An 11272-nucleotide genomic window follows, 5' to 3' on the forward strand; every position below is an offset into this window, starting at 1 on the left:
CACACCCCTCCCTCACACACCCTTCCCTCACACACCCCTCACAGTCTGTGAGAGCTTCTCGTGTTTATTAATGAATGGGATGAAGGCTGGTAAAATTAGTCAAGTAAATTAGAGGCTCAATTAGACGCTCATTAGTCCGGCGACGCGACAACTTGCGGCCGATTTTTGCGCGCCCAACTTTAGTCGTGGTCTCGAACTAGACCTTACTAGACCTTAGCTAGGACTAGACCCTTTAGTTAGGACTAGACCCTTTAGCTAGGCCTAGACCCTTTAGTTAAGACTAGACCCTTTAGCTAGGACTAGACCCTTTAGCTAGGCCTAGCCCTTTTAGCTAGGCCTAGACCTTTTAGCTAGGCCTGGACCCTTTAGCTAGGCCTAGACCCTTTAGCTAGGAGTAGACCCTTTAACTAGGACTAGATCCTTAGCTAGGACTAGACCCTTTAGCTAGGACTAGACCCTTTAGCTAGGCCTAGACCCTTTAGCTAGGAGTAGACCCTTTAGTAGACCCTTTAGCTAGGACTAGATCCTTAGCTAGGACTAGACCCTTTAGCTAGGACTAGACCCTTTAGCTAGGCCTAGACCCTCTAGCTAGGCCTAGACCCTTTAGCTAGGAGTAGACCCGTTAGCTAGGATTAGATCCTTTAGCTAGGACTAGATCCTTTAGCTAGGACTAGACCCTTTAGCTAAGACTAGACCCTTTAGCTAAGCCTAGACCCTTTAGCTAGGACTAGATCCTTTAGCTAGGACTAGACCCTTTAGCTAGACCTAGACCTTTTAGCTAGGCCTAGACCCTTTAGCTAGGAGACCCTTTAGCTAGGACTAGATCCTTTAGCTAGGACTAGACCCTTTAGCTAGACCTAGACCTTTTAGCTAGGCCTAGACCCTTTAGCTAGGAGTAGACCCTTTAGCTAGGACTAGATCCTTTAGCTAGGACTAGACCCTTTAGCTAAGACTAGACCCTTTAGCTAGGCCTACACCCTTTAGCTAGGCCTAGACCCTTTAGCTAGGCCTAGCATGCTAAGAGCAAGTAACAGTAAGAGTAGCATGTAACATGTAATAACATGCAACTAGTAGCATCATGTAACTAAAATCTCCCACCCACAGGCCCCCATGACTCACGCACAACCCTCAGGGGGGCGGACTGTTCCTCCTTCCTAAAGTCCGGGTGGTCGCTGATGACCTCGCAGCGGTAGAGTCCTGACGTGGCCGCCGACACGCTCGACAGCACCAGCTCCCTGTCGCTCGACCCGTAGCACTGCAATGGGCGCATGGGACCTGGGCTGCGGGCTTATATACCCGCGCCAGGGAGGAGGGGGGTGGGAGGTGTTTGTTGAGGGTAGGTCACTTGTATATGCTTAAGAGAACAGGCTGGTGTGTGTGTTTCTGAGGGTATGTTACTTGTATATGCTTATGAGGACAGAATACTATGTGTGTGTGTAGCTGAGGGTAGATTACTTGTATATGCTTATGAGGACAGAATACTATGTGTTTGTGTAGCTGAGGGTAGATTACTTGTATATGCTTATGAGGACAGAATACTATGTGTGTGTGTAGCTGAGGGTAGGTTACTTGTANGGGTTGCTGGGGTTGCTGGGGTTGCTGGGGTTGCTGGGGTTGCTGGGGTTGCTGGGGTTGCTGGGGTTGCTGGGGTTGCTGGGGTTGCTGGGGTTGCTGGGGTTGCTGGGGTTGCTGGGGTTGCTGGGGTTGCTGGGGTTGCTGGGGTTGCTGGGGTTGCTGGGGTTGCTGGGGTTGCTGGGGTTGCTGGGGTTGCTGGGGTTGCTGGGGTTGCTGGGGTTGCTGGGGTTGCTGGGGTTGCTGGGGTTGCTGGGGTTGCTGGGGTTGCTGGGGTTGCTGGGGTTGCTGGGGTTGCTGGGGTTGCTGGGGTTGCTGGGGTTGCTGGGGTTGCTGGGGTTGCTGGGGTTGCTGGGGTTGCTGGGGTTGCTGGGGTTGCTGGGGTTGCTGGGGTTGCTGGGGTTGCTGGGGTTGCTGGGGTTGCTGGGGTTGCTGGGGTTGCTGGGGTTGCTGGGGTTGCTGGGGTTGCTGGGGTTGCTGGGGTTGCTGGGGTTGCTGGGGTTGCTGGGGTTGCTGGGGTTGCTGGGGTTGCTGGGGTTGCTGGGGTTGCTGGGGTTGCTGGGGTTGCTGGGGTTGCTGGGGTTGCTGGGGTTGCTGGGGTTGCTGGGGTTGCTGGGGTTGCTGGGGTTGCTGGGGTTGCTGGGGTTGCTGGGGTTGCTGGGGTTGCTGGGGTTGCTGGGGTTGCTGGGGTTGCTGGGGTTGCTGGGGTTGCTGGGGTTGCTGGGGTTGCTGGGGTTGCTGGGGTTGCTGGGGTTGCTGGGGTTGCTGGGGTTGCTGGGGTTGCTGGGGTTGCTGGGGTTGCTGGGGTTGCTGGGGTTGCTGGGGTTGCTGGGGTTGCTGGGGTTGCTGGGGTTGCTGGGGTTGCTGGGGTTGCTGGGGTTGCTGAGGTTGCTGGGGTTGCTGGGGTTGCTGGGGCTGCTGGCCCAAAGTTTTCCCCCACAGAGAAAACTATATGCAACGATGTCCCTCGCCGCCGGGGCTAGGTTATACAAACATGAATAAATGTCCACAATGAATAAATGAAACCATGAATAATTGTCAGCAATTAAGTAAAGTGTGTATGTGTATTCCACACAGAAACACAGAGCAAACAACACAACACAGACGACACAGGAGATACCGCGCGGTGCTACGGCCATGCATAATAGAACAAGAGCTTTACCCTCAGTTGCCCTCACCTTACCCTCACGCTCACTGCGCCACTTATGCTGCCACTGCGCCACTTATGCTGCCACTGCGCCACTTATGCTGCCACTGCGCCACTTATGCTGCCACTGTGCCACTTATGCTGCCACTGTGNATTGGGATGAAGGATAAGAGGGATTGGGATGAAGGATAAGAGGGATTGGGATGAAGGATAAGAGGGATTGGGATGAAGGATAAGAGAGATTGGGATGAAGGATAAGAGAGATTGGGATTAAGGAATATTGTGATAAATAACACAGGAGAACGTAAGGGCGAGCAATAATTTGTGGAATTGTAAACTTTACACAAAAAATTAGTGAAAAGCTCACGAAATTTTTCGCGATGGAAGCAGGGATGAAAGTGACGGAATGATGGAAGGAGAGGGAACGAGGGAAGTAGAGGTAGAAAAGATTGGAGGAAAGGAATGAAAGGATTGGAGGAAAATAAGGGAAGTATTGGAGAAAAAGATTGGAGGAAAGGCAGAAAAGGATTGACGAATGTATTGAAGAAAAAGGGCAGTTTGAAGTAATTGATCGGAGAATAAAATTTAGTTTTCGACTCCGTAGGTCTAAAGTTAATTTAAAATGAGAAAATTCATTTTCTATTTGAAACAAGAATCTATTGAGAGTTCTATCTTCAATGTTAAATGTGGGTGTGAACGGTTTTTAGCGCATTTTCTCATTTATGGAAAAAATGCACTATTGTGCTCGTCATGTCCGTCCGTCTGTCCTTCCGTCCGTCCGTCTGTTCGTCTGTCTGTCCGTCCGTCCGTCCGTGACTTCACGTTTTCGTCGGCGGGAAAATGCGCTCTCTGTCACTCACTGCAGTGAGTACTGCGTTATATTTTTTATTCAATTAGCATTACCTTTGTCATTATTAACAAGATTATAAATAACATGATTCATATATTAGATGGATTATTAAGCCTTGCAACGCGAAGATAATCAGCTTGTTAATCATGCATGTTAACAATTCATGACAATTCAAGTGTATAGAGCTACATGCGCTGTTCAGATCTGGCTGATATTAATAAATTTGAACGTTTCTATAATCCTAAGTCAACAGAACTTCTAGCCAAAGCTATAATTTTATCAACTATTTCGGTCACAGAAACCTCGCTCATATCGGCCGGAAATGCACAGCTGAATGAGGTGGATGCGCAAGTGGGTTTCTAGAACGACTCAGTGAAAGTGGATACAGAATCCATCCATGAATCTTTCAACGTAATTAAATAAGTTCGCTGCTTAATAAGCAATTACATTAATAGTGAACACAATTCAAATGTTCATACGGAATTATTTTCAAATCTTAAGAACACAATTTGCGGAAATAGACATTCTCCTGAGCAGACGGTCCAACTAAATAGGATCTGTTTCAAATACGAAAATATCTTCATAAAAAATCGCACTATGTGTTAATCATCATTAAATATTATCAAAACTCAAATATTGCTATTCACAACTTAGAATGTGCTTTTGTAGGGTACATTTTTGTGAGTATATACTGCCGACTGTAAAGCTCTGCTCTGTACGCCGCCTCCAAGGCTGGAGCTAACCACACCCACGGGACTAAGTGGGTCAAAATAACTCACTTAGATCGGCCCACGACGTGTACATTGTATTAAGCGCGTCGTCTTCTTGGCCAACTTCTGTTGACTTACTTTACTTATATATTTATTCAGTGAAGAATAAATAAATACTTATTTATTCGGTAAGTGAGAAATAAATAAATAAATATTTATTTATTCGGTAAGTGAGATATAAAAAAATAAATATTTATTTAATCTGTTAGGTATAAATAAATATCTATTTATTCTGTAACTGAGGTATAAATAATATTTATTTTTTCTGTAAGTGAGACGTAAAATAAATATTTATTTATTCTGTGTGTGAGAAGTAAAATACATATTTATTTATTCTGTAAGTGAGAAATAAATATATATTTATTTATTTTGTAACTGAGGTAATTGTGGTATATTGATACGAGAAGCGCAATAATAGCGAGTCAGGCAATGTTCAGTTATTTGTTCAATTAAATTTATTACAAATTATTTGGTAAAAAATCGAGTTAACGAAACGAGTTGAAAATTTTCTTCTAATAAAGAAAAAAAATAAAATTGAAATTTATTGATAAAAAATACACAGAGGAGCAAGTTACAGAGATGTGTGGTGTTTTAATAAGATACACTAAAATTATTGATTAAGATTGAACGATTGAATAATAATTAACTATTTTTATAAGAAATTTTAGCTCTTCCATGCCAGAACACTCAGAGATTTAATTGGGTCACAAGACCCACTGGTATGCAAGAAAACAAAATTGGTAAAAAATGTAAATGAACAGCTTGTTTTTTAACAAAATAATATACGATTAAAAATGACTTTTTAAAGAAAACACTTCTAATGAATACATGCAGTGTCTCCGATGTTACACATCTACAATAAATTTCTAATTTTATTTCCATATATTAAGAAAATTTCTTTTTACTTTTGTTTGTGTTAAAAAACTAAATTTTCCAAATTATTTATTGTGTCAATTGATTCATGCATTGTCTCTGACTTTACCTATAAATGTGCAAAATTTCAGATCGATTAGACGTGTAGAAGTGTGTTAAATATCGATTATAAGATTTGTAGCAGACAAACAAACAAACAAACAAGAACAAGTGAAATTAAAGAGAAGTGTTGTAATAAAAAAAAAACAGAATACAACTGAAACACAAAATTTCTATCACAGATACGGCGACTCAGAGACAGCGCGTATCACAGATACGGCGACTCAGAGACAGCGCGTATCACAGATACGGCGACTCAGAGACAGCGCGTATCACAGATTCGGCGACTCAAAGACAGCGCGTATCACAGATACGGCGACTCAGAGACAGCGCGTATCACAGATTCGGCAACTCAGAGACGCAGAATCTCTTCGTCAGAGACCGTCAACTTGCCAGAATTGCTGCAAAAAATGGCAAACGAGATGGCAACATGTGAGCAAGACTGCAAAGGCAATAAAATGGGCGTACAGACGGCGGTCTACATAGACCGGGACTCTGGAAATGAACAAACGCTTCTTTTACGAGTCAAGTTAGTGAGCTAACTTTGCTTGTCTTTAGCTCTTTCTTTTCCTTCTTTTCTTTCTTTTCCCCGAGAACCCATTTTGATCTTAATTGCTTACTTGACAATCCAAGATTTATGTCATTTCTGTGTTTATGTTATGTTATTTTACAAGATTTATGTTTATTTTTTGTTTTATTGATACTGGATTTATGTCAACGGATATACAGGATTTACATGAATTTTATTCCTTTTGAATAAATTAATAATCGTTTGTTTCACTGCACAGGTTAAGTTGCACCTAGAACAACTGATTAAAAAAAATCGCTCCCGCCTCTCTAAGGTCGAAGGAAAATGATCAGAAAAACTGATCTCTCTTTCATACCTTTCCCTCATCCTTTCCCTCATCCTTTCCCTCATCCTTTCCCTCACCCTTTCCCTCGGATCCCTTCACACTTGACCCAACAAAGCCAAAAAACACTTCCGTTTTTTATGCGTTTCATGAACGTTTTAACGTTGGCCGGATAAGACGCGGCCCTATTTTTTAGCCGGGCAAGATTTTCGCAGCAAATTACTTCCCTCACTTCCCCTCACTTCCCCTCACTTCCCCTCACTTCCCCACACTTCCCCTCACTTCCCCTCGTGATCCAAGTGTCCGCGACTGCGATTCGAAAAGTTGAAGTTTGAGCAAATGCAAAAGGCGGCACGGCAGCCAACTTAGGCACTTGCTTGTCTTCTTTTGAAAGCGAGGCGAGTGACAACTTGCTTAGTGAGCAGTAAACTGACTTGCTTAGTGAGCAGTAAACTGACTTGCTTAGTGAGCAGGAAACTGACTTGCTTAGTGAGCAGTAAACTGACTTGCTTAGTGAGCAGTAAACTGACTTGCTTAGTGAGCAGTAAACTGACTTGCTTAGTGAGCAGTAAACTGACTTGCTTAGTGAGCAGTAAACTGACTTGCTTAGTGAGCAGTAAACTTATTTAACTCCTGCTCGCACTGCTACTGCTTGCTGCAGTTTGTACATTACTTTCTACTTACTAACAACTGTTACGTATTCATCTAATACAACTTAGAGAAAGTTTCATCTAATGCAACCTTTTATTCATTTAATACAAACTTTAAAATTAAGCTTATACAGTAAGGTATATTTCATAGTTCCTGAGGAGTGGTCCTGTGTTAATTGCGGCAGTAGCTCTTGTATTAATTCAGAGTGTTTTTGCGTCAATTGTAATGTACGGGTGGACACACAGCTGTGTATCTGTACACCTTTGTCTGTATATTTCTCTATAAAAACGTATCTGTATATTTCTGTGTACTCACGTCCAGGGACACTCCAGGCAGAGACACCTGCGGAGGACACACACCTGTGTGGGCGGTGGCGGGCACGTATCTGTATATTTCTGTGTACTCACGTCCAGAGACACTCCAGGCAGAGACGCCTGCGGAGGACACACAGCTGTGTGGGCCGTGGCGGGCACGTATCTGTATATTTCTGTGTCGTCTTTGTACCACTTGAGGGAGTAGAGCTTGGAGCCTCCCACGGCCTCGTCGTAGTCGCACGTGAGGCGCACGTCGGTCCCCACGAGGGCCACGCGGGGCACGTGCAGCTGCGTCAGGTGGGCACCCCGGCACCCTGCGGGACGGGGGCGGTGCGATTATATTTTAGTTGTTTATTTCGAGGACTAGAAGAGAAGAGATATTATAATAACGGATAAAAATATCTACAGGCACATTGGCACCCTGCGAGACGGGGGGTGTTGCGATTATATTTTAGTTATTACCTTTGAGGACGAGAACAGATGAGATATTATAATAATGGATAAAAATATCTATATTTTTAATTATTAACTTCGATGGCGAGAACAGACAAGATATTATAGTAACGGATACGGACATTTATGCTCAATATTCGAAAGATCTACGAAAAAGTTCCGTCTTCAAACATTTAACAAACGCCTGCAATGATGGAGTCAATGTTACAAAAGCTGGAAGAATGTTCCAGGTTCTGGCGGCGGCGACCGGATAAGCGATGCTACAGACGGTAGAGGAACGTGTGGACGGTACGGCGAGGTCTGTTGATGGTGACTAACGTGGACGTCTTCTAGAAGACCACTCGACATGCGCTGCAGACCCTCCGTGAGATAAGGAGGCACCAGGGGCCATGCTCTCAAAACTCGCTAAGTGAACGTAAGTACTTACGCTCTATTTTCTTGTCTATGATTGGTGGATTTGGCTTGAAAGGCCGTCAATGATTGGCAGGTGAACTTCCGATCTCTTAACTTTTTTTGAAAGTATAGGCCAAGACCTTGAAGGCATCGGAACGTCAGAACAGCGACCTTGAACTGCGTGCGCTGCTGCATGCGCAGCCAATGACAATTGCGTAATATCGGCGTCACGTGGTCGAATTTTCGCATATCGCACACGAGTTACACAGTAGCGTTTATTACGGATTGCAGTTTATTAAGTGCTGTGGTTGGAAAACCGAAGAGTTTGGCAATGCTATAGTCCAAACTGGTCAGAACCAACGCCGCCACGAGACCTCGATGACCGATCTCTAGAGACAGCGACTGTCGCTACAAATTCGTCGCAGAGCGCTAAAACAAGCGGCAGTGACATTTGCGATATGATTGTTTCATAGATAGTTTCGAGTCCACCAGAATGCCGAGGTCGCGAGCGCAATAAGTCTATCCAGCGATCGCCACAACGCTCGCCGTGCGTCGACTCTTTGGTGGCCAAAATGACTCTTTTATATCAAGGAAGGTGGACATAATTGCGCCACGCATCTCGCCACATGGAGGCCACATCAGCCGCAACGGACGCTGGAGCAGTCGGACCCGCCGCTTCTGGACCCGACATTCATCATCGAAACAAGGGTCGGTGACTCGCTGGGATGCCTGAACTGTGCGTGCAGGAATGAGATCATCGAATGAACAGGTTCTCATTTAATTTATTGGTTTAAGATATTTCTACACTCCATTTATTTAAATAATTTCATTCACTTCATTTGTTTCACTCATTTCATTCATTTCGTTCATTCCGTTCATTTCTTTCATTTCGTTACCTTTGTATGGTTCGTTACTTTCGTATGTTTCGTTCATTTCGTTCATTTCGTTACTTTCGTATGTTTTGTTCATTTCGTTCATTTCGCTCATTTCATTCATTTCATTCATACGAACGTCAGCCATGTAACGTATATCAGTTCACTCCTCCATGTCGACCCGCGCAATTTTTCATCATAAATAACTCTTCACAAATAACGCTGCATATTATTGCTCTTCTTCGGAAAACTTAAGGACATAAATAAGTTCTGGTAGTTTCCCCTCAACACCTCTCCTCCCCTCCTCCTTCTCTCCTCCCCTCCTCCTTCTACCCTCTTCCTTTCCCATTCCTCCTCCCCTCCTCCTTCCCTGTTATTTCCCTTTTCCTACCCTCTCCCTTCCCTCCTTTCCCCTCCTCCTCCTCCCACTGCATGGGGAGGAGGAGAGGTGGATGATGCAGGAGGGGTGGAGTAGAGGGTAACACTGAAGAGGGGGAGTGAGAGGGGGGAAGAGGGGGGAAGAAGGGGGGATGAAGGGCCAATGCATAGTAAGGAGCGGCGCGCCCCCCTCATGACTAACAGAGAAGCGACCTTTGAGCCTTGCTTCCCTTCACCATTCCTGCTTCCCTTCACCATTCCTGCTTCCCTTCACCATTCGTGCTTCCCTTCACCATTCCTGCTTTCCTTCACCATTCCTGCTTCCCTTCACCATTCCTGCCTCCCTTCACCATTCGTGCTTTCCTTCACCATTCGTGCTTCCCTTCACCATTCCCGCTTCCCTTAGCCATTCGTGCTTCCCTTCACCATTCCTGCTTCCCTTCACCATTCCTGCTTCCCTTCACCATTCCTGCTTCCCTTCACCATTCCTGCTTCCCTTCACCATTCCTGCTTCCCTTCACCATTCCTGCTTCCCTTCACCGTTCCTGCTTCCCTTCACCATTCCTGCTTCCCTTCACCATTCCTGCCGATAATTTCATCACATATATTCACCCGCGCCTGCATATTCACTCTAGATAGAAATCATGGCTACTTTTTAATCACTTACTTAAATAAAAAATAACATTAAAATCTAATTTCTATCCCCAAATTTAACAATTTTACCCTCTACTTCCTCAAGTTTCACAAAATGGCGACTGAAATTAAAGCAGATAAGTCGGACTATTATTGCCAGGCTACAATTAACAGCGCCGCCGCGTGAATGTTTTCACGAAAACCATTAATGTTTATAGGCCCACCCATGCATATGTGATGGCAATCTGTGCCAGCTCAGGTATTTAGGACTAGTCTGTATTCAGTGAATGATTCATCCCTACCCTCACATTACCCTCACCCTACCCTCACCCTACCCTCACCCTACCCTCACCCTACCCTCACCCTACCCTCAAGGCAACCATCAGTGCAAGTCATTTTGCGCTCACTAGAACGTATCCTTTTTGGGAAGTAGGCGCGTGACAATATTGCTCCGGTTACTCGCGTCAGGAGGTAGTGTTAATAAGAAAGAACTCATGAAGCCTATGTTCAGAGTCACATTAAGTCGCCCTCTGTCTCACTATTGCATCGAATTCTCCATGAATTTAGAATCAAATTAAATCACCCACATCCCATGACCTACATCAGATCACGCATTAAAGCTCCACGGGACGATTTTCATCAAATTATATTATATATTTCATCAAATTCATGTTTGTAATGTAATTTCATCAAACGATGTTTGTAGTGGAACTTAAAAAGTATTCAGTAAACAAACCACCAGACGCCATTGAAACCACTGAGAAGAAAAGCAAGCAACGCTTCCTGCTCACTGAATGTCCCGGCGAGCGTAAATCTTGTCACTCATTTACGCCCTCAAACTTCCCCTCGCCTTCCCTCATCCTTCCCCTTATACATCACCACTTCTCCCCAACTTTAACCTTATTTTCTCTTCAGGAAATTGTCGAGGGAAAGTAAAATTGTTGCGCTGCTGAAAAAACGCTTAGTTATTAATTAATTAAAATAATTTAATCTTATCACCAGCCTCAGCAGCAGAACTATCATCATCACCAGCACCTAATAAACATGGCACAGACACTTGCAGCACTAGCATTTATCACTAGCAATAGCAGCACTAGAACCCTACCTTCACCCTACCCTCACCCTACCCTCAGCCCGTGATTTGTGTCACCATGAATCGCGCTGAGGTCCGTAGTGAGAGTCTGCCGGTGAGGCGAGGCTCGTTATTTCCGCGAGTTTCTTTTAATAAAACTCGTAATGTTCGCGGTGTGAGGGGAGTGAGGGGAGTGAGGGGAGTGAGGGGAGTGAGGGGAGTGAGGGGAGTGAGGGGAGTGAGGGGAGTGTGGAGAGTGAGGGGTATGAGGGAGTGAGGGGAGTGAGAGAGTAAGGGGAATGAGGGAGTGAGGGGAGTGAGGGAGCGAGGGGGGTGAGGGGAGT

General features: G+C 45.0%; 1 protein-coding gene across 1 annotated transcript; it reads right to left on the reverse strand.

The window, feature by feature from the left end:
- Window positions 1-1119: 1119 nt before the first annotated feature.
- On the reverse strand, window positions 1120-7971 carry LOC108676537 (hemicentin-2; the record flags this gene model as incomplete). Its single annotated transcript, XM_018164624.2, is given in 3 exon segments — window positions 1120-1255; window positions 7221-7441; window positions 7899-7971. Coding segments are annotated over 3 exon segments (430 nt in total), but the record flags the coding sequence as incomplete, so codon positions are not given.
- Window positions 7972-11272: the final 3301 nt, after the last annotated feature.

This window comes from Hyalella azteca, unplaced genomic scaffold, assembly GCF_000764305.2.
Source record: "Hyalella azteca isolate HAZT.00-mixed unplaced genomic scaffold, Hazt_2.0.2 contig468, whole genome shotgun sequence".
Classification (NCBI taxonomy): Eukaryota; Metazoa; Arthropoda; class Malacostraca; order Amphipoda; family Hyalellidae; genus Hyalella; species Hyalella azteca.